The sequence below is a fragment of the Anomalospiza imberbis genome, chromosome 15 (genome assembly GCF_031753505.1).
Source record: "Anomalospiza imberbis isolate Cuckoo-Finch-1a 21T00152 chromosome 15, ASM3175350v1, whole genome shotgun sequence".
Classification (NCBI taxonomy): Eukaryota; Metazoa; Chordata; class Aves; order Passeriformes; family Viduidae; genus Anomalospiza; species Anomalospiza imberbis.
In genome coordinates, this window is record NC_089695.1 from 4,778,554 (window position 1) to 4,801,740 (window position 23,187).

Sequence of the window (23,187 nt, forward strand, 5' to 3'; positions counted from 1 at the left end):
TGCAGGACAGGGCCCGCCGAAACCTCTGCGACCCCACCTTGTCCGAGCCACCGCACGGAGCCACCGCTGCTCCCCCGGCGTGCCCCGGGCGGGCTCCCAGCCCGCAAGGGCCGCATGGCCGCGCCGATCGCAGCGGGGCCGCAGCGCGGCTGGGGCCGGCCGAGGACAGAGACCCGCACGGCAGCGACACAACTCGCTGAGCCCGCTCCATCCCTCCGCTCCCGTGCAGCGGGCAGACGCCACTGCCCGGCCAGGCCCGCAGGTAACGCCACCACCGTCCCGCCCTGCCCGGCCGAGCCGCGGAGCCCGAGCGGAGCCGGGGGACGGCAGCGGGGACCGGCCGGGCTCTGCGCACACCGCGGGGACCCCGCCCGCCGCCGCCCACCTGTCGCGGGGGTCGACCCAGCTGGTGGTGCGGCTGCCGTGGTCGATGTAATACACCTTCCCGTCGTAGTCCCGCGCCTCCTCCCAGCCCTCGGGCAGCGGCAGCTCCTTCCGCGGCATGGTCCGCACCGCCGGCCGCGCCGCCCCATGCACCGCCGCGCTGCGCTCCGGGGGCCGCGCCGGGGCTCCCCTCCCGCGGGCGGCGCGCAGCGGTGCGGGGGCCGCGCCGGCCCAGCCGCGCAGGGAGGCGCTGCCGCCGGGCAGCCTCACATGCCGGCCCCGCGGCGGGGGCGGGCCGGGGCGGTGCGGGAGGGCGGCGGCGAGCCCGCGGTCAGCGCTGGGCGCGGAGCCCCGGCCGCTCCGCCCGCTCACGCCTCCATTTCCTGCTCCGCCGGCGGCCGCCCCGCGAGTCCCGCGGCGGCACCGCCCCCGCCCCGGCCACACCCACCGCCTGTCCACACCCTCGGCCACGCCCCTCGGCCACACCCTCGGCCACGCCCCTCGGCCACACCCGCGGCCACGCTCCGGCCCCGGGCGCGCCCCTGCGCGCCCCCGAGCGTCCCGCGGCGGCGGGGCCGGGCGCGGGCGCGGGGCCCGGGAAGGTGCCCGCCTTGGGGCTCGGGGGCCCCGCGGGGCCGGGGCACCGGGCCGGGGCCGGGCACAGCCGCCAGGAGCGCTGAAGGGCCGAGGACACAAGCGGGTGGCAGGGAGCGGGTCGGGGCTGCTCGGTGCCCCGGAGGACACGGCCGTGGGGTGCCGGGGCTGGCATCGCACGGACGAGCGCAGCAGCTCGGGCGCCCCTGGGCCAGGAGGTGTCCCTGCCCCGGGTACACTGCCCTCGGGTGGCCCGGCTCAGCCGCGGTGGGCTCCCCGCAGGGGCTGGCGGGCAGCCAGGAGCCATCGGGGCAGCCCACCGGGGTGACAGGGGTGACTTTCTGTGCGTTCCAGAGGGAAAACCCGCGGCAGCTGGAACCTGGGTACATTCGGACCGTGGAGAAGCAGGGTTATAAAAGCAGTTAGGGTGGCACAGACAGCCCCCGGTACGGCCACACGCCGCAGGGAGGGTGATGGTGCCCACCCCGCTGGTACGGACCCTTCCTGAGCAGCCGCTGCCGATACCTGAGCGTGCTCTGGCACAGCTGCCGTGCAGCATGGGAGCAGCTATGAGGACGTGCCCTCCACAGCCTTCTCTCCCCACACTTCAGTCATTTCGGCTTGAACAGACAGCCCATGACAAAATGTCACAGTAAGAGCTCATGCGATGGGGCCGTGAGCTGAGGCGGGTGACGTGCCCAGCGTGGCACAAGGGGACTTCTGTGTGCGGTGGCACTTTCCCTGGCGAGCACCAGCCACCGCTGGCTTCCCACTGTCGAGGGCAGGGGGAAAGCGAGAGGTTTTGTAGAGCTGCAGCTATTGAAAGAGCAGAATGGAGCAGGGATCCCTGCCAAGCACAGGGGTGGAAAAGGAAACTGGAGGATGGGAAGAGGGGAGCCTCGAAAGGCTGGAGAGGAAAAGTAAAAGTGAAAAAGACAATTAGAAATAACATCTCACTTTTGTACCAGATTCTATGGGATTTTTTTTCTATCAGGCTTTCTGACAGCCTGCTGGGAGTCAGAACTGCTAATTCTCTGGAGGCTGAAACAGAATGTGGTAGCAGTTGGCCTATGAAGTGGTTGAGCAGGGAAGAAAATGAAGACAAGTAAAACTGAAAGTGAGGCATTTGGAAAATAGTCTGGTTTAACCCCATTTTATCTGAAGCCACACTTAATGTGGGCTACTAAATAAGTTGCTTTTATGAACAGCACTATACACAAGGCTTTTAAATTAATAATAAGTGAAGACTAAATGAATAAACACTCTTTCTGTCCACAACTCTAAGCAGGGCTTGTGTTTCTTTCCATAGGGAGCACTGGGAGCACTGGGAGCACTGGGAGCAGTGCCGCTCCAGCCAGCAGACACCAGCATTTCTGTGGGCCACTGGGCTACTCACTGTGGCTGTTCGTTTCTCTTTTCTGCTTTTAATTTTGTGGATAATGGTGTTTCTTTGTAAAGCACTCAGCAAAGTGCTCAAGACATTTAAAAAGGGGAAATGTGGCAATAAGAAAAAAATCAGCAGCAAACAATGTTTTTAAATATTACAAGAGAAGTAAACAGCAAAGTGAAAATAAATTATTATGTATTTTCATGGTCCTGTATTTGTGGTCTTATGTTCCAGCACAGAGACACTTCCAAAAGGCATGTTTACTTTAAAGTTTTTTTCAAATTTTCAGAGCATATTTAGAGCATATAGCAAAAGACTGTATGTAAAGAAGCTGACCGAATACCCTTTCTTTTCCAGATGTCATCAACTCTATTTAGGAAGAAAGTAATTGTGTAATTTTTTTAAACGTAATTGTTTTTTAAATAAATACCTCAGAAAATATTTGCAGGTAGTTCTGACTCAAGTCAAAAGATTTTATTTGTCCACTCCTCTTTATTTATTAACTCAGAAAAAAGCCTAACCTGTCATTGAACCATATGAATTTATAAATGTAATCAGGAATGTGCATATGGTAAAGTACTCCCTTTTACCACTTACATTCACAACAAAGGAATTCAGCGTTATCAGAGTCTGTTTGAACTGTAAAACAATAAACAAACAGGTGATTGTTTTCTTATGAGCAAAGAAGAGGGAGGTTTGGTTTGTAGGTAAGCTCTTAGCTATGTGAAAAGGAAGAGCGGAGCAGAGAACAAAGTCTGCAGAAAACGATTTTCTTTTGCCCTGGGGTCAACATCTCCAGCACGACCTCATGTGCTGCACCCCCCAGTCCCACCAGAGTCCACAACAGGCTGGTTACAAACTGCTCAGTAACAGGAGCTGCCTTTATCTGCTGCTGGTCTCTGTTTTAGAGGAGCTGGCTGCTTGATACTTGGGTTTCTTTTTTCTTAAGACATTCAAAAGTCTCTAATTTTGTACTTGACACCTGAAGCTCTATTCTTAATTGAGTGCAAATAACAAAAACTCAAAGGTGAAAAGTGGCTGAGGCACAGTATTGGTCTCTTAGCTAACACCTTCAAATATCTGTACTGAAATAGGAGGGAAAATGGGTTTAAATTCAATTACCAGGAAGCAATTACATTTAGCCAAAATGCTACATTTTATTTAAAACTTCCAGTATTTTTCAACTTGAAACACAGTATCATTTCTGTGGAGAGCTCCCTTACTGTTCTAGAAAGCCCCTTCCCTATCCTGCCGACCCCCAAACTGTATGTCAATATTTTTCCCTTTCCAAATGGACCTTTATTTTTTTAGTATGGTCAAAAAACGGGTTTGGAGCAATGGAACGTTTCATTGTGGAAGTAACCTGAAGCGTTCCCGCTTTCAGAAGCTGTTTCCAGCCCAGCAGGAAGAGCAGAGGTGCCCAGGAGGCAGGGAAGAACGCACACAACCTGCTGTACTTTCAGTACCAACATGAAAGGGATTTTCTGTAAACACTGGCACAGCCACTTCATTGTTTTCTTTCAAACTACTCCTTAAAAGACCCATTGCTGGAGGCCTTAGATAAAAAGGAAAGGCAGCTGACATCCGCAAAGCCATCCGGCTGCTCTGGCAGGTGCTGGCTGCACCATGCCCGATGTCCCGCTGGTCCCAGCACCCCTCGTTCCAGACGAGGCATCTGTCCCTGTGTCCCTGTGTCCCTGTGTCCCTGCGTCCCTGTGTCCCTGTGTTCAGGGCACAGGGAAGGTGTGGCACAGGGCTGCCCCACACAGGGCAGTGCGGCCAAGGAGGGACGGGAGGGATGGGGAGGGTCACAGCTTCCAGCGGCAAGGTGACCATTCAACACTGATCATTAAACAGGACCCGTGCAGCAGCTGGGTTCTCAGTACACCAGGAAACTTGCTGGCTGGATTTTGTCTTCTTGAAAGTGGGTCATAAGAAGTTTCTGACAAGTTTGTTCATGAAACAAGATGCAATAGAATCACATAGATTCACCGAGGCTGGAAAAGGCCTTTAAGGTGGTCAAGTCCTCAGTGGTGAGGCCATTACACAGAGCTCTTATGACCCGGGGTGAGCTACTGCAGTCTGTGGGACAGACAGACTGCCTGTCAGCCACTCCTGAGTCAGGGCTCTCCCAAGCCACGGGTCAGTATTTACACTGCTGCAAATGTTCAGGCCATCCCCTGCCATGGGCAAGGCTGGCAGGAAACCCTCTGTCAGCTGGGCTCTGCCTCGGAAGGACAGGACACATTGCGGAACACCTTTGACAGCTCTTGTGATTCCTGTCACAAACACGTCACTTGGCTACGAGTTTACTCTGTGCTGCCTTCCCGATCCTTGGCACTTTGTACACCTGCATCGAAGATCTTTATCTTTCAGCAAACAAGCCTGCAGCGAGGGAATAAATTCCTGACTATGACCTTTGGGTGCTCAGATTTTTTTTTTCACCTATGAACAAAACAGGTTTAGATAGTTTTTTTACCTCAAAATAACCCTTATCTCTGCTGCTTTATTAAGCCCTTTTGTGCCCACTGGAAGCACTGCCGTCATCCCATGACATTGCTGGGAAGTTCAGGTGTGTGTGTTCCCAGAGTGTGTGGATATGCCTTGTCACAGGCTTTAGGAGCTGAGCCTGTGTCTGTGAATCTTCTTCCCTGCAATAGCTGGGAGCTGCTTGACCCATCTGGGAGATCGCCCCAGTGAAACCGGAGCTGTTCGTGCCCGGCTGTCCCCTGCGGGGCATCAGCAGCTCTTGGCAGCTGCCACCCAAGTGTCACCCAGGTGTCACCCAGGAGCCACCCAGCCCTCAGGAGTGGCCGTGGGGCGGACACTGATCTCCTCAGCAGAGGCAGAGGCAGGTCTGCCCTCGCCTGCCAGCCCTGGCCCTGCGGATGGGAATGAGGAACGGGGCCAGACAGTTATAAAACTTTAAAAATAATGGTCAATAAATTTCCATCAACCTGTCATGGAGATCACGTCTGGCAGAAAAATGAATTGGTTTGATATATATTGCTTTTATCACTGGCTTATTATTTGCTGAGAAGTCAGGGAGAACTCCTCCCACCGGCGGGATTGTCCTGGTCTCCCGTCAGCTCCCGAGCCTCCACCTTTCTGCCCCGCGAAGGAGCACTTCGGCACTCCCGGCGGCAGACGTGCGGCTGCCCGAGCGAGCGTGCCCTGGCAGCCGGGCGGGTGTCGCGCAGCGGCGGGCGGGACAGCGGGACACGCGCAGGGCACGGCACGGCCGGAGCTGCTCACACCGAGCGTGGCGAGTGTCCTCTGGTGCGCACAAGAGGGGGATTGCCCTCGGGTGCAGCTCGTGACAGAGACGCGCCCAGCGCACCGGCACCGCTAACGCACCCGGAGCGGCACAAGCACCCGGCGCGCCCCCAGCAGCAGCGGGGATGGACCCGCGGGGCGGAGCGGCGCAGCCGCCGCTGGGCCCCGCCGTGTGCCGGAGCCGGGGCAGGGCGAGCAGCGCGGTCTGTGTTCTAACCTGACACAGCGGCTCTTCTGTCCAGTGGGGCTCACCGAACACTGCGGAGCGAGGGCAGGGCCCTGCAGGCGGGATTTCCGCGGTCCGGCAGGAGCACCGCGGAACCTCTGCCTCCCGGCAGCGCGAAGGAGCCGTGCCAGCGGCCGCGATGGGGCAGCAGCTGGTGGCACTGCCTGGCCAAGGGACAGGGGCCGTCGTCCCTCTGTGCGGGAAGCGGCCGGGCGAGGGACACCGGGCTGTTCCCGTGGGCAGGCTGCTGCTGGGACAGGAGCCAGGTGCCTTGACAGCCTGTCCTGCCGCCTGCCAATCCTGCCAATCCGTCCAGCGGCACGTCTGCAGCTGCCAAGGGCAGGGCACAGCGTCCTGCCCTCCCTGGGGTGCCTTGGGGGTCGGTGGAGCAGGGTCAGGTCCGGGAGCAACCAAAGGAACGTGGACATCCCTGTGACTTGCGGGGATGCATCCAGGAGAGCCGAGGGAGCTGGCTGACGGCACTGCCAGGCTGTTCCCCGCTGCCTTGGAAGTGCCATGGCAACTGGGGGAGGTTCGAGGCACAGCAGCTGATAAACCAGAGGGTCTTCTGCCACCCAGGGGCACAGGCTGGAGAAAGGGGCTGACGGGAGCCTCATGAGGATCAGCAAAGGAAGTCCTGCACCTGGGGACGAACAACCCCAAGCACCAGTAGGAGCCGGAGGCCACCCAGGTGTAAAGGAGCTTTCCAGAGAAGGACCTGAGGGACAAGGAGTTGATCCTGAGCCAGCACTGTGTTTTTGGGGCAGAGCGAGCCAGCAGCACCTTGGGCTGGGTTTGCCAGGGCATCAGTGAGGGGCTGAGGAGGTGATCCGTCCCCTCTGCTCAGCACCAGTGAGACGTGGCCGAGTGCTGAGTCTGCTTCCAAGCGACCAGAGTGTACAAGACACACACGACTTGCTGGAGAGAGCCCAGCAAAGGGCAGTAAGGTGCTGAAGGGACAGGAGCATCTGAAACAGAGGGAGGTTGAAGGAGCTGAGGCTGTTCAGCCTGGAGAGGAGGTGGATCAGGAGTGATCTAATAGTTGTGTATGAATGTCTGAAGGGAGGAGTAATGACAAGAGAGCCAGGATTGTCTCAGTGGTGCCCAGCGACAGGGCAAAGGAAAAAGGCAAAGGAAGAAATACAGAGAGTTCTGGTTAAACATAAGACATACTAATTTTGCTGTAAGGCTGACTGAGCACGGAGTAAGTTGCTGTCGCCAACCTTGAAAATATTAATATCTCAGCTGGACATGCTCTTAGCATGGGGTTATCCTCACCTGTCCTGGGACACTCTGGAACCAAAGAAAGAGCTGGACTTCAAGCCCTCCAGCAGCCTCCCCCCACACCAATCCCTGCTTTTCAATAAGGGCCCTGTGCGAAGTGTGAAAACTCTCCTCTCGTGTGCTTTGTCCCAAGGTTTTTAATAACCCGCCTTCCCCACCTGGGCAGAGACCAAGGCATTGAGATGGGGGATGTTTTCTAAAAGATCACTCAGCCTTCAGAAGCAAGCAGGAATCTGGTTTTTATCTCTACAGAGAACTTCTGACAGATGAAGAATCTGATTTATCCAGTAGACCCTATTGAGTTAGTACCTTTTGCCAACAACTAAAAATGAGATGGTTGAATTACTGATTTATAACACTAATATTTCTTAATATTTTATTTTCATTTATGTGATGGTTGCAGCTAGTGGAGTTTGAGGGCAGAGAGGTATTTGACACAGCCACAAGGCCTGGGTTTTAGCAGCATAGTCAGTGGTACAGCCCAGAGTCCTGCTGGATGATTTTCCTTTTCTATGCAACCACCAAATTAGACTGAAGCCTGCCAAAAACTGTCATCCAAAGATGAAAAACTTCTGTAAATACAATTTCTCCAATAGCAATGCTGCTGAGCTGCTGCAGCAGAGCACAGACAGCATTACAGAGCACTGCCTGCCATCTTTGGTACTCATGATGGCTTAACTGCCAGTTCCATTGTAAATCCTATTTGTTAAGGATTTATAAATTGGCTGCATTCATTTGCTTGTCTGAAAGTTGGCACACAGCTCTCTCCCGTGGTGTTTTTACCACATTTTGTTTTATTACTTGCCTTTTTTTGTCCCCCTCCTTGGCTCAGAAGAAGCCTGACTGTAACCATTAAATCCTCCTAAGATGCTACACAAGTATTTTAATGAAAGAGGAAATGAGGGGAAGACTGACCTGTGACATTAGATGTGTGTTTTGAAGAGCAACACCCCATTCCTGCTGCAGGAGGTGAGGGGAAGCCTGGGCAGGGCTGGTGGCACCTGCTGAGCTCCAGGTGAACTGGAGCACATGGGTGGGTGCAGGGCATCTGCTGGGCAAACCCCACATTCAGCAGGTTAGAAGAGGTTCCTGGGGCTGGTGGTGGAGACGGCTGGGCAGCCTGCAGGGTGCTGGCAGGCAGACCCCAAACTGTGTGTGGGAGAGGCTGGCAGGGTCCAGTCCCTGCCTTCCCTGCCAAGCTGTTTTCTTGCTGGCCATCTGGCTGCATGCCTGGCTTGGGTACCGGAGCACCTCACACAGGTGCCTCCACCTCTGTGTTTTTACTTAGTTTTGGTGACTGTGGTGGGGAGGCTGAGCTGACACAGTGAGCTGTCAGCTGAGATTAAAATTACCAACTTAAGCCCTGAGTGCGATGGGCCCTGCTGTGAGGGTGCTGCAAAGCGTTCTGTCTCTGTATCGGTGTCACCCAGTCTCAGCTGCTTGATAATGCCCCTTGCTCTTCCCAGCAGCTCAGGAAACCACCTGCCAGGTGTTGCTGCTGTAGACACACACAGCTCGTGACCACAGCTCCAGCTGTGCCCAGCACTGCTGTGCTGGGTTAGGCAGAAGCAGAAAAGGCTTTATCAACACAGAGGAGTTGGTGCTTTGACACTGGCAATGGTATTTGCCTTCCTAGAGCTCTCAGTCATGCTCAGATGTTGCAATCTCCCTCACTGGGGAGATGACAGACATACAGGGGGAGGTATACAGATATTATTGACCTGACCAAGCAGTTTCAGCATACAATATATGTCTGTATATTGGTACAATCAGCAACAGAGCCTTCAGAGACAGACCCTGCCCAGAGGAGCCACCTGCCCATGCTCCTTCACTGCTGTGGGCCAAAAGTGGCTCCAAGGCTCTGAGATCTTGCTGCCAATTCAGAGATGTGCAGAGTAAAACATCTTTTGCAGCTGTGTCAGCATCTGTACTGTGTTGGATGCTGACTCTCTTCTGTAGCATAGCCCTTGGAACTTGGTGCCACAGTGGTGAAGTGAGTTTGGTTCCAGAGGAGTGACAAGTTTCAAATACAAGTGAAGTACTGTTTAAATTAAGTAATCCTTGTAAATAAAGAACTTTTATCCTGCAGGCTGTATGGAAAGATTCTGGGAAGGAACTTTTATTGTTGGCAGAAAAGTTCAGAGGCAGCTCAGAGGCAGAGAGGTCCTGGTACCACTTCATGACACCTGCCTAAATTTGTAAGGTAAAATCCCCCGATGAACACAGGACAGTACAATTCAGAGGCTGAAACTTTACCTTTGGAGTTTCTTAGGGCTCTACCCTCAAGGCTGTGTGTTGAACATATTCCCATGTTTGATGATTATTGAGTGCTTATTTGAGACCTATTGTGAGTCTGTTGTCAAAGGGACGATCCTTACAGAAATTACAGCACAAAGCACTTACTGCAAATTATTCAATGGCATTCAGTCCTGATGTGGTTTTCTTGGCCTCTTAAACAGGAAATGACCAGAAAACATGAAGAACCTTAGAAGGCAGTGCCAGGTCATATTCAGGACAGGTGAGGGATATCTGGCTCTTCTGTTCTTACAGCAGTGATGAACCTGGACTACATGAAGATCAGGGACTTGGCTTACAGACGTGTTGGCACAGTCCTTTCTATCAGGAAGTTTCTGAGAGGCTGCATTTCCCAAGGGATGGGAGGTGAAAACGGGAAGTGCCAGAGCCAGGCTCCCATGCAGGTTTGAGTCTGGCTCTGTGCACTCTCAGACCCCAGTGTGTGCTCTGGTGTCAGCCTGCACTACAGGTAGCAAAAAACCAAAAAATCCTAAGCAGTTCCTTCCCTTCATTTGTTCCCATGAGAGTTTTGTGGATGCACTGGGCCAGCTTTAGGAGGAATGTCTGTGTGTGCCTTAATCTGAGAGACACCAACCCCTAAGGAAGGCTGACAGGGCACTGGAACTGCTGGAACTGGTGTGGGCAAGGCAGTGCCAGCAGGCAAAGGCTGGTACCTGTGGATGTCTCGTTGGCAGAACTGCCATCATGTGGCCAAAGTGCCACGGGTGCCACCTCGAGAGGCAGAGCAGCCGTGGTGGTGAGGAGCAGGCTGTGCTGAGACACGTGCTGCACCCACAGCCAGTCCAATCTTTGGGATAAGTCAGGAAACAAAGCGGGGTTTTTTTCCAAGCTGAAAAGCAAAGTTACAAGTACTAAATTCCTTCAGTTACAGCAATCCAATAGGAAAAAAAAAAAAAAGGAAATGTACTCTAATGGTGATTTTCCATCTGGTTTTAACATCAAACAGAAGCATATTCTTGGGTTCCTGCTCTCTCTACAAGCAACTCAGCTTGCACTCAAGTGAGTTGGGAGGGCAAGCCCATGCTCATGGTATTCAGGCTGGCCTGAGCTCATGCTCTGTGCCTTCCCACAGCCAGAAGCGTTTTCCAGGCCAGGTCCTTTGATGGGTGCCCTTGCTCTGTCCTGTCACAGTGTTACTGGGGACACAGACACAATGTCACTGCTAAAGCCACCACTTTACTTCCTCATAAGAAGAATCCAGTTCATGTCTCCTTGGCAGTGCTTCAGGTTAAGCATCTATTCGATATGGAAAAGTGTAGCAAGGAAAAGAGAGGAAAAGCAAGACCTTTGAGAGGAACAGGAGATACCAGTCTGAGATGAGGAAAGGGAAGATTGTAGAAAGAAAAAAGGGAGAAACAGATGTTTCAAGAAATGGGAAACCCAGATGAGACCACAAGAGAGCTGGCCATGGCCACACCAGTCCAGCTATCTCCCTCATTTGTTAAGTGAAAACTCCTTAGAATGAGCTCTACCAGTCAGCTGTTTTTTCCAGACATGACAGAATTTAGCTCTTTTGTCATAATTGCAAAAAATACAGCAATTCTTTCAATCTCTTTGGTGCACCACACAAGGTTCTCTAAGTCACTGGACACAGTGCAGTTTACTTGCCAAAAGGACAGGCTGGGTAGTCCATGTAGATGGGAGTGAGGCTGGGGGTCTGTATGGGAACACAGGGAAAGTGAAGTGGCAGAGCAGAGGGGCAGAGCTGGGAATGGCCTTGGTCAGGTGCAGCACAATGGTAGGCTGGGCCTAAGAGCTCAAGGGTATTGCTGGGGCTTTCCACACAGCCTGTGCTGAGCTACACACTGGCTTTGGAAACTACAGCTAGCCCTGGGGCAGTGATCTCTGGTGAGAATTTAGCACCATCTCCCAAAACTCTGTTTAAGAACATCCTGATGGTGTGTGTTAGTTGCAAAGGAGATGAGTAGGGAGTCCATCCCCTGAAATTTGTTACATCTCCTTTGATAGTCATTAATATTCAAAGGATGCTTCCCTTTTAGTTTAACTGAGTTCCCTTTGAAGTAGCAGAATCTCCAGTTCTGAAGAGTTTCAGCTTTAGGAGAATGGTAACAGCATGAAGGGCACTGGGGATTGTGCAACAGGTTCTCATTTCAACCCTCGCTAACTGCAAGAAAAATTCTATCCCAAAAAATGAGCTAATCAGTTTACCAGGACAGGGCCAGGTAATCCAGACAAACTGCAATAATGCAAAGTGTCTCTACTTTGTGATTTCATGTTTTATTTCCTCTTTAAAAAAACCCACTTCCTTAAGAGTTGTCACTTGTAAAGAACAAAATAATAATGTAACAACACTCCAAGTCTTTCAGAAAAAAAACCCAAAAACAAAAACAAAAAACAAAACAAAACAAAAAACCAAAGCCAAAACAAACAAAAAACAAACAAACAAACAAACAAACACAAAAAAACCACCACCTGCAGTGATGAACAACCAGGACTTTATCTGAAAATGCAGCCAGAGTTCATCTTCAGAGGATGAATAACAGGGCTGGGGGTGCCCATGGGGTGCACACGTAGGTGTAACTCCCAGTCAGAGTGGGGTGGCTCTCGTTTGCACAGAAAAATGAGACATGCTTTCTGAGTGCTCCAGGTGCTGCACCACACAGGCACTGAACTGCTCGGCTTTAAAAATGCCCTGGAGTGAATTTATGCCCATAATCAACTCGAGCATCTCTGTTGCTATCATGAATCATTAAAAACCTCATTTGCAACCCCAAAAGCAAAACTGTTCTCAAAATTAAGTAGAGCTCCCCAGCTACATCCTTAAATGAGATAAAAGCAACAGGGCTCTGGGTGATGGATGGCTCCCTTTTATCATCACCAGGAGTGACTGTTTGCTTAGGAGAGGGTCTTTGATCTTACCTCCCATTTTTAAATGTGGTAGAAATAAGCAATCTCCCAAAGAAGACAGATTTCATGGAGACTTCCTGGCTCACAGCACAGCCTTGCATGTTCCACTTAATATTATGTTACTACATTTTCAAACTGTTTAGAGGTTACTTCAGTGCAATTAAACTAATTCCAGAATTGAAACACAGCAGTTTGAGGGCTGCTAGTCATGAGGTGCAGAGAGGGCATTTCTAAAGCATTTACCAATTTTCTCAAGTGTCCTAAGCAGATTTTTGGGTGATGTGTGTGGAGGACTTTGCTTACCCAGCGATCAAAGGAGCAGCCCCCTGCAGGATCCATTGAACCACAGGAAGTCATTTCCACATACAAAATGCTGTGTGCATTAGAAACAGCCAGACAAGAATAGTTTTTACAAGATTTTGCAATGGAAGACAACTTATTCACAGGAGTTTTAGAGACTTTATTTATGTATAAACAATTTAAACACTTTGCCATAAATTATCTTTGCCTGTCTCTAGTCTTTGCTTAGCAGCAAATTAAAATTAATATAAAAACTCAATGAACAATTCATACATGTATATTACAAAAAAGTTCTTGTACCAAAGTTCTTATTAGACTTTTTTTTTCTTTTTTTTTTTTTTGTGGTGACCGTAATGTGATTGTCTCAGTTTCTCGACCAAACAAACACACTAATAATTTTTAAATCTGAAACAGTGATTGTGCCTTCTGGCTGATGTATGTACAGGGTGATCTGACGTGGTGCCCATTTGCAATAGTGTAACACAATGCCCACAGCTCTACTGGAACTGATACCAACAAACTACTGAATCTAAACAGACTACACCCTGTAACTGTGTTATACTGTCCACAATGGAAATCTTCAAAGACAAACAGAGTATGAAATTTATCTGTAGTGATTTATAGCCACCATTTTGAATGTAACTTTACACTCTGCCCTCTTTGAATAAGTTAAGCTTCAGGCCAGACAAGTGGAGGGTCAGAGTGCAAGTGTGGTTTTGTTACTTTTAAATATATTTTCCTTTCCTATTTCCAGTGCGTTCTCACTTGCATTTCATTTGTCCTCCATTCGCTACACACAAATCACCCCAAAGTCATGTTTTAAATGCATCTGTATTTTGCTTTAAATGAAAACCTCTTGGATATTTATCAAACAAGCAGTCTGAATCATCTGTGTTTCATCAGCTGGTTAGTGAAAGTGGCCCACTTGGATTTCTTAGTTTGCTCACGTGTGAATGGAGTGAGGTAATACAATACGAGGCCTTCTTTTTGTTTTTCTTTAGACCCAGAACAAGTGGGTAATATTTCAGGGGTACTTTTTAATTTGTACGGTTAAGAGTTTTCAGTCTGGCTTTAGTCCACTTCAGGATATGGTTTTTAATCACTTGAACAGTAGCATTTAACTCAAAAAATATGAGCTTTTTTGCCACTTACTATCCCAGAGTAGCTCAGCCTAGTGCCCCCATTTAGGTCTTCATCTCCTTAGGAGAGGAGATAACAGTTATGACTACTGATTCATCCAGCAAAGGATGACAGCAGGTTAATTTGTTACCTCTTTCCCATTTCATTCTGTCTTAAAAACTGGATGTTGCTGCTACTGTCTGCTAGCTCTGGGTACTGCTCCACGGGCAGGACATAATATCCCTCGTAACCTTGAACCCTTCCCGTGCTGAGGAGCTGCTGCCTCTCTCCGTCTGTCCATACGCGGCTGCCCTCGCGTCCGTCCCGTGCCTTCTGCTGCTCCTTGGCCCAGGCCGCGGCCAGGGCTCGCTGCCGAGCCTGGTCTAACACCCTGGCCTTCTCCTCGTCCAGCGCGTCGGCGGTCAGTCCGTAGCGGATGTTGATCAGCAGGGTGGAATACTGAAACTCAACATTCGTAAACCTTCGAGTCCTGCCGCTGACGAGGAGCGTGGGCTGGGAGACGGTGACGTTGATGCCGCTGTCCAGGACCTTCCTCCCGCTGGTCATGGCCAGGGTGACCAGGTCGCTGTCGGCCGAGCCCACCTTCACGAAGTAGTGGGTGTCCTTGCCCTCGATGCTGTAGTGCATTTTCTCCAGGTAGTGAGCGCCGTTGAGGACGGAGGCGATTTTCCTGCTGTCGTCTGTGGCAATGCTGGAAACACCGGTGGTCACACGGCCTTCCTTCACGGCAAACATGACTCCTTTCCCCACGATTGGAGTGCTTGTGGCAAACCAGTGGCCTGCTTTTTCTCTAATTTTGGCATGTAATCTTTTAGATATGACCTGTCCCTCCAGAGCCATGAAAGCCTGGTTGTGTCGCTCTGTCGTCTGCTGCACTCCTGTAATTAGCTGGGGAAAGCAAAACAGAACAAAAAAAACACCAAAGGAGATGCAGATCTGAACACACTCATGTCAGAGACCAATAATAATCTTTGCTTTGCTTTTTTAAAAGAAAGACATGCTGCAAAAAATTCCACACTTCGAAAGAGCACCCTCAGTTATCCATCCATCCATCCATCCATCCATCCATCCATCCATCCATCCATCCATCCACATCTTGTTCAGAATCAGGTAAATACTCATTCGGCAAATCATTTTACCATCTGTAAGACCAAATAAAATAGTTCTCATCACCCTCTGTAGTATATATGCACCACACATTTCAATTTTGGCCAATCAAATAATGCCCAGTAGAAGAATAAGAAAGGCCCAGGTCTAGCACAATTTTAATCAGAGCTGAAAACAAACAGAATCCATGTATTAAAAGGTGGCATTTAACTTGTGGACACTTTTCCCCAGAGATTTCAACCAGTAAATATAACTAAACTGCTTATGAATATAAACTTTTTTGTAAATAGATGAAATTTGGGCTCAAAAGCACCAAAGCAATTCCTGAAGAGGGGTTTAGACTCTGGAAGCCTGGGAAAGTGGTATATTTAGGTTTACACGATTATTTCTATTGTATTACCACAAAGATGAAATAAGCCTAGCAAATAGTAGGTTTGGAATTGGCCTAGTACTCTTCCGAAGTTTATTAAATGGGCTGGAATTTATTTATTATGAAACTTCAACCCACATACTATTGCTCACCCTTAACCTGACAAGTACGAATGCTGCAACTGAAGTTAAATGGAGTAGCAAATCAAAACCTCTAACTAGAAAAATGACAAAACATTGTAAGAAAACCTCTTCCAGGGTAGAGAAGTAGAATCCTTTTTTACTAGTAAAGCAAGTACCAACCTAAGTTTGTTGAAGTACATTATTAGGATGGTTTTACCAAAGGTACAACAGATGATAAATTACCCTGACAAAGTCTCCCTTTGTCATTGCTAATCAAGTTAATCGAGTTACAACTTGTTAATCAAGGAATAACTCAATAAAGGACAAACTAATGACACTGCAATTATGATAGCAACGAAGGCTGGCAAGAAAGGCATATGTTCATTAGTGTAAAATGTAGCTATACTCACTTCACTTTACACTGAATTAAGTGCTTGGCCTTCTGCTGTAACTACAGAAGACCCATGATTCCATCCATAGACTGGGGCAAATTTATCCAAAAAAGTAATTTTATCTTTCTGCCTACCTGTCCATTTTCACATGCTTGACTCTCAGACAGCTCATATGGCGGTGACACAAAGTACATTTTTGCTCTAGGGAAGCCAGGAATGATGTTGCTAAGCTGAAATCCAAACATCACCAACCAGCTCTTGACATCTAAAAATTGAAAGAAAGCAGCTAAGTGAGAAACAAATGTGTTTAACAAATAGAGAAAATAAAAAAAATAGTAAATCCAATTTTGACATCCTTAATTTCAAGTAGTAACTGAAGTCACAATTAATATTATAGTGTGGAACTTTACAGAACTGTAGCAATCCACCATGAACAGGCACAGGAAAAACTGCATTAAATTTACCCTAAATAAATCATCAGGGATATACCAGCTCTTTCATTACTTTCCATCAAAACACATGAATTATCCAAATATTTCACAGTAAACAGTACTTGTTCCATCTCTGACACTTTCTGATATGGCTACTATATGTAACCTATAAACTGTATTGTATAATGATATATTATTCGGTTAACACTTTAAAAAGTCCTTTGGGGAAAGACTTGACTTCTCTTCTATGTCCTACTTCTATCAGCTGTCATCAGGTCTCAGGAGGCTCCATTAAAAGCAGTGAGAAGCTAGATTTGTAAATCAGATGTCTAAATTTAGGCAACAAAAATATCCTCCCCATCCCTCCAGGGAAAGTAGGAGCTGTGTGGGAGGGTTACAGCTCAGTTCTGAGGTGAGCCTCAGCCAGTTCCAGATGTGGGTTCAACAACGAAAACTCTATCCTCAGATCTAGCTGTAAAAGCTAAGTAACTAAATTAATAACAGTAATTCTCACTCAGCAGGTATTAAGAACTAATTAAGTATTTTAGTTATCCAAATGATAACTCTTTTAACAAAAAATGAATCCATGACCCCATTTTACATTTCCTGTTCCCTGAATTAATACTTTTTGCTTAAAAATCTCTCCTGTCTTTCCCAGTGGCCATCTCTCCTCACTGGCCTATACTGGCTCCTGATGCTGCTATTGCCACTTCTGTGAGCTGAGCTGTTGCAAAGCCTGTTTTGCCCAAAAGTATTTTTTTTTTCTTAGCCATTCTGCCTCTAAAATAAGACTCTAAAATACTCTGCCTCTACAAGGTATCTGTATCCATCTTCCATCACACAGTGCCTGCTGTATTTTTCCTGAACCTTTGGACTGCACAGGGTTACTGTTCCTCATAAGGCTTCAATTTTATTTTATGGTAAAGTAGTATCTCCTGAACAATACACTTCAGCTGCTCTAATTCCACAGAAACCAGAGGAGGACCTATATACAAAACAGTTACTATTTTGCTGAGCTAATATGCTTTGCAGCACTGCAACTGCTACAGAAATTTGTTTCCAGCAAAACCTGTGAATAAAGCCACGTCAGGGGTTAACAGTAAGAATGGACAGTGGGGGGAGAGTTTTTGGTGTTTTGTTTTGTTCTCTCTTTCTGTTTTTATTTTTTTTTTTAACTACGACAACAAAGGTGCCACCATAATCACTTCTTGTCTTATATAATCTGTTCAGTCCTACAGCAACAAATATTTGTATCACCGATGAAGTATTTTTACAGACTACAAGGTGTGTGTGTTGTCCCTAAATGCTATTTATCTTATTCGATTTAATCCAATGGATGGATAAATTAAATAAATACAATTTCAGAATGTAGTAAAACATATTATGATGATGTTGAAAATCAAAATCAAAGGGTAGTGGATGAAAATAGGACTTTTGTTAAATTTAGGACAACAAGGTAATTTTAGTCATCAGTATTTTCACACTATCAGATACAAATCACATTATCTCCTAATTGCAAAGTTGCTCCACTAGAACCTCTGGTGTGTTACACCTACTGTTAGGTTGCAATTTACTAATGAAACGTGTTATGATTTTCTTTGAAGGAAATGCACACTTTTCTTGAAATTCAAATTACTGCTAAAATTAAGATAATTCCTTTTTAAAAATGGTATCACTACTCTAATTATTGTATACTGCATATTTAATTCTGAAAAAAAGCTTTTCCTGAAGACATATTAATTACCTTTTCTTTTAGAAACTGCCAGCAGCTAGTTCAAGTACTGTGTGATGTTACTAAGTGAAAAATTATTCCTAATTAAGAAAGGGTTACAAGTTTTACCCAATTCTAATAGATGTGATCAAAACTACTTTTGTTTCTCTGCTTCACAAAATCCATAACATTTATTAGTCTTTAGGATGAAATAATCTTAAAAAACATCAAGGATTTAATTTTAAAGACTAAAGACTGTTTGCATATTAAAAGTTAAATGGGAAAAAGAGGTCTAATTAAATCCATTCTTGGTGCTAATTCGTAATGTGCCCATGAGTTCAGACAGTAGTTAATTTTGAAAGTAGTCCTGAAAGAAAGAGATCAGAGCAGTTCTGGTTTGTGATTCTGAACCAACCTGCCAGTGATTCCTATACATGACTTCACTTTTCTTGGTACAGAATTAGAATGAACACATCTTCATACAGTACTACTTCAATAGGAAGAGCACTATGGCTGTGCTGAAATTTTATATTCAGACAAACTTATATTTATTTTTTTCCCACCATAATTCATCATGGCTTCTCACTTAGAGCCCTTTTTTCAGGGAAGAGCATTACCAAGGAATCAGAAATAGCCCCTTCTTTTCATAGCCAAGAGAGGAAAATGGCCCAAACTTGGTGTGAGGATTGAGCAAAGGGCTTGTAAGGAGAAGCTGTGTTTCTTTCCCAAATCAGCTTCCAAGCTGTAGTGTTATGTATTATAAATGTGAAGAAGTCTCACCTGTTACATAATTCTTTAGATCCAGTTCATTGCTGAGAGGGTTGTTACTCTTGAACATGTACAGGTTGAAAGGAGCAGGTTCTTGGCCAATATTTTTCCACATGGTGTAATCAGGAGATGTCCAGCGCCCAGCCAAAACATCATAGTCCCTTTGGGTAAAATGCACGAGTTTGGTTAAAGGATCATACAGCCCTCCATGGAACCCAATGACCAGCTGGAAATCTGGGTTAGAGTCGTAATAGATCTCCCCATAGGCCGTGTACTGGAGCTGCTTGATCATGAGGCCATTGATGCTGAACACAGCTAGTGGAGTGCCTGTGTTATCAGAGGCCACATAATACTCTTCCCCACTGCTGCTCTCCATTGCAAAGAGGTGGCCTTGCAGATCGTAGTACAAAGAGGTAATTTCTGAGTTGGAATGATTGTAGACATGAGTTACCCTTGTTGGATTGTGAAGGTCGGCGTAAAAGTACTGTAGATGATGCCCCAGGTTGGTCTTGCAGGAAGCCCTTCGGCCCAGTCCGTCGTAGCGGTACTGAACACTCCACCCATTTGCTTTGTTGTAAGCTCTTGTCAGGAGCCCTTTGGAGTTGTACTCAAACACATCCGCACCCCGCTGCCACAGGAACCCGTCGTCGTCGATCTTGTAGGGGATGTCACCCAGGCGCGTGATCCTGTCCCGGAGGTCGTAGCGCAGCGGCATCAGTCGGACGCTGTTTCCAGGATTCAGGAGGTGGAGGTTCCCATTCAGGTCATAGCTGTAGCGCCAGGTGGGCCTGTCATTGACTGCCACGCTCTGCAGTTGCCCATCTCCATCGTAATCATAGGTGTACTTGGTTGTGTTGGCGTAGGGACCGAGTTTGAGCTCTCTTTTGGTCACCCTTCCCATGCTGTCGTACTGCACGGTCATCCAGTACATCAGGGACCGGAACATTTCGTACTGCACTTCCTTAATGCGCCCGTGGGTGTCAAAGTGCTTGCTCAGCGTCATAACTGCTGTGGTGATAATTTGGTTAATATCATAATAAATAACTCCAAATTTGCCAAAATGCTCCACTTTGCCAGAAATCTCATCATAACGGTAAAGGTCAACTGGAAGAGGTGTCTCACTTATGATGGGTTTGATGCTTGCGATTCGGAAGCTGTTGTCATGATACGTATAATCAAACCTAGCATTGACCATTCCTTCTTCAGAGAACCTGTAGATTTGTTTGTCAACAAGAGGACCAATTTTCCGATAGCGAATAGTACAAGAAAATCCTCCACTTTGCAAATTCACCATTTTTAGGACACCTGTAGTTTCGTCGTATCCAAAAGTAACTGCCGTGCTGTCATAAACAATTTCAGACAGCTTGGATAGCTTTCCATACTTGTAGAAGACTTGCCGGCCGGTACCTAAAAAGGATGTTTTCAGAATCCTCCCGTCATCGCTGTAATCAAAAATGATGGAGGCATTGCTTTCGGGGGGGTTGTAGATGTTCCTGATGTAGCCCACAGAGGTGTGAGTGGACATGCTGTGCCGAGCCACGCTGGGCATGGTGACGGCGTGCAGGCGGTCCGAGGAGTCGTACTCGAAGATGTACTGTCGCTGACTCTGCAGCAGCAGCACCATCGACTGCAGGGGAAACAACAACAAACCGTGAGCAGCTATCAGCATGTGGCCTGAGAGAGGGAACTGAAGCAGAGTTTACTGGAGAGCCACTAATGTTAAATGAGTACAGAGGGAATCAGATACATTAGTCAGGGGCACAGAGCTGCTCAGGAATATTGTCAGGTTGCTAGATGAGAGGATCTGCTCCTTGGAAATCAATAGCCTGACACTCCAGAGAAAGTGTAGGTTAGCAACCTGTGAGCTGTCCTCCCTGTAGGAGGACTTTTTTTTATTTTCCTTTTTTTTTTTCCTGAGGGATGCAGAGGAGTTAGATAAATGACTTGATTTATCTTTCTGCCAGCAGTTGTAATTCACAACTGTTACTGTGAAATATGTGAGAAACTAAGGAGAGAGCATCAGCTCCGGTTTACTTAGAACAACAAGAAGGGAAAGGAAAAACAATATGCAATTTTGCAGTATTTAAGACACTTTTATGACTGAAGTGTGCTAATTAGGCTAAGTAAAAATGCACTACCATACATTCATTTAATAAGTAACAATTAGAGATGAATTACCTGTTTCTACATGAACCTTTTGTCAGGTTTAGTCATGCATTTTTGGACTTAATTAAGCACAATACTTTGTGTTAATTTATTGCCACTCTATGGCAGGAAAATATCAAAAGACAAAAACCATGAACAAAATATTTCCTATTGAGAATTAGTCATATTCAACTGACTAACTGAAAAATAAGGAATTTTGAGACCAGGGATGGCTAACAGCTGGGATACATCAAATCTTAGCTAGCTGGTGTGCGTGATTTACGTGCCATGAAGCCAAACAAAACTTTGTGTCCTTGCAGCTCATGCCAGGAGGCGACACGACACCACCTACGTTTTCCAGGTAGGTGTAGCTCCACACTTTGCCGTCGGCGAACATGCGCGACACGATCCTGCCCTGCTTGTCGATGTCTGTCCTCTCGCTCATGGCCCCGCGCTGCAGCCCTGCCAGGCGCCCGTTGAGGAAATAGGACACGTTGACAGCAGCCAGGCCGCTGCTGGGCAGCCAGAGGAAGGGCCGGCCCAGCTGGTCGTAGATGATGCGCAGCGTGAATTTGCGGTGGTCATCGTAGATCTTCTCCGTGCGGATGTTGCGGTCGTAGTCGATGGACAGCAAGTTCCTGCCGTGCACCTGCGTGAGGGAAGGAGGCTGCGCTCAGCGCGCGCTGGGCACACCGGCCCTCGGTGCTTACAGCGGGGAAACAGGATGCCCAAGAGGGAAATCCTTTGTGAAAAGTGTGGGGTTCCTGGTAACTGGCTTTTGCTTTCTACTTGGTAGTATATTCAAATAATTTGGGGTTTTACTGGGGTATATCCCATCTCACTGCAATATGGGAGATGATATCCAACAGTAAAAAAATTCCCTTGTGGTCAGAACAGAGAGACATTCTGCACACCTAGATCTTAAAGTGCAGAGAAACAAATTATTTTGCATGGAATATTTTATTACTTATTCTGTTTTTCTATTTTCTACTATTCCTTTATTTTTGTACTTCCGCCATCAAAATTTTTTTATCTTTACTGAGGTTTAGCCACTTGGCTTCTATAATTGCAACACCCTGCTTAGAATTAATTTAATGTTTTCATCATTTACTTTCCAAATATTCAATAGATCCTTTACTTGGGATGGGCTTAAAAATTCTGATCATACAGGCTGGGAAAGATGGACTTCTAGTGTTGAAAGCAAGGATGCTAAATAATTAAGTTAAATATTTTTCTTTTTTTCCCCCCGCTTTCTTTGTTATAATTTTCATTCAAAGTACAGCATGAAGTGTTTCGGTGGCATATTTATTTATTTATTTATTTAAAATAAAAGAGCAAAACAGAGGCAAAGGAGAATAAGAATGCAAAATGGGGAGGCTTCTAGGGATAGTGCTATAATGAGAGATCCATAGATATATTCACTGGGGGGTAAGCCATAGAACTCAGGCTAATGCTGTAATCTGATAAAGCTTCTTAAGTAATTTAATTTTAGATGCATCACTAATAAAGTAGAAGTTTTTAAATTAGATATAATTTCAGAGCAATGACTACTTTAAAAGTATTCATAATTTTCTGGGAATTTGTTCTTTAGCTTATATTTTACAGTGGCTTTGATAACACGTTTCCTCTTATCCAAAATTAAACTGTACATCAAACAATATGTAAATTAACCCTGAGCCTTTCTTGAGGATATAAAAATTATTCTGAGATATATTCACTGGCAGGGGTAAACCCAATTCCCATCCCAACCAACTCAGTAGAAATTCAGTTATACAGACACATTTAAAATTAATACAGTTTTGTGTTTGCAAAGAAATAATTATTTCAAATTATTGCTCATTATCCTAATTTTTTCCATTAATGAAATTAATCTCTTTAACAGTTTGCATTTCCTTAGTGGGCAATTACTAGGGAAAAAAAAGGCTCTTTCCTGTAGGTTTTCCCAAAGGTTATCCCAGCAACAACTTGCCCTGTGATTCACAGAAAAGACAGAGTATTTTTCTTAAAACACCTTGGGGCAAAACAAGTCATATTCTGCTCTCCCATTGCAATGAAAATAAAGCCAGGGAAGCCAAACTCAGCATCAGTAGTTTCTCAACTGGTTACTCTTGTTTTGTAGGATCAGCCCTGATGGCAGACACATTAAAAAAACCCTTTTCATGAGCAGAAGAGAGCTTTGACCTCTCAAAAAACATTTAGCTATAGAATTGAAGGGTTAATGTATGACTGAAATAGCCCAATTTCTTAAGGGTGAGCAGATTTTCTAAAAGACAAAAAAAGTCTTTCAGAAAGATTATGAACTGAATTTTAGCTTTGCGATTTTGTTTTGGTTTTTTGTAACTTCTGAAGCTTCATAAATCAGTCAG

The 23,187-nt window shown here is 46.9% G+C and overlaps 2 protein-coding genes and 1 long non-coding RNA gene across 23 annotated transcripts in view; 1 reads left to right on the plus strand and 2 right to left on the minus strand.

The window, feature by feature from the left end:
* The window catches only part of WWC1 (WW and C2 domain containing 1), a 67,576-nt gene extending 66,192 nt beyond the window's left edge, over window positions 1–1,384 (minus strand). Inside the window, exon 1 of one of the 2 annotated variants that reach the window (XM_068205642.1) lies at window positions 1,366–1,384. In XM_068205642.1, the coding sequence (XP_068061743.1) occupies window positions 1,366–1,367 (2 nt within the window). In that variant the 5' untranslated portion in view covers window positions 1,368–1,384. Of the gene's footprint in view, window positions 1–385; window positions 782–1,365 lie in introns of those variants that run through there. The other variant, XM_068205641.1, reaches the window with a different exon arrangement.
* Window positions 1,385–1,498: 114 nt separating this feature from the next.
* LOC137482951 (uncharacterized) lies at window positions 1,499–2,256 on the plus strand. Its single transcript, XR_011004284.1, has 2 exons — window positions 1,499–1,630; window positions 1,973–2,256. It is a non-coding gene; the product is annotated as an uncharacterized lncRNA (long non-coding RNA).
* Window positions 2,257–13,238: 10,982 nt separating this feature from the next.
* The window catches only part of TENM2 (teneurin transmembrane protein 2), a 1,085,256-nt gene continuing 1,075,307 nt past the window's right edge, over window positions 13,239–23,187 (minus strand). For all 20 annotated transcript variants that reach the window (XM_068205619.1, XM_068205638.1, XM_068205636.1 and 17 more), the window contains 4 exons: window positions 21,174–21,470; window positions 18,689–20,303; window positions 15,901–16,031; window positions 13,239–14,663 (listed from right to left, as the gene is read on the minus strand). In XM_068205619.1, the coding sequence (XP_068061720.1) occupies window positions 13,902–14,663; window positions 15,901–16,031; window positions 18,689–20,303; window positions 21,174–21,470 (2,805 nt within the window). In that variant the 3' untranslated portion in view covers window positions 13,239–13,901. The remainder of the gene's footprint in view (window positions 14,664–15,900; window positions 16,032–18,688; window positions 20,304–21,173; window positions 21,471–23,187) is intronic.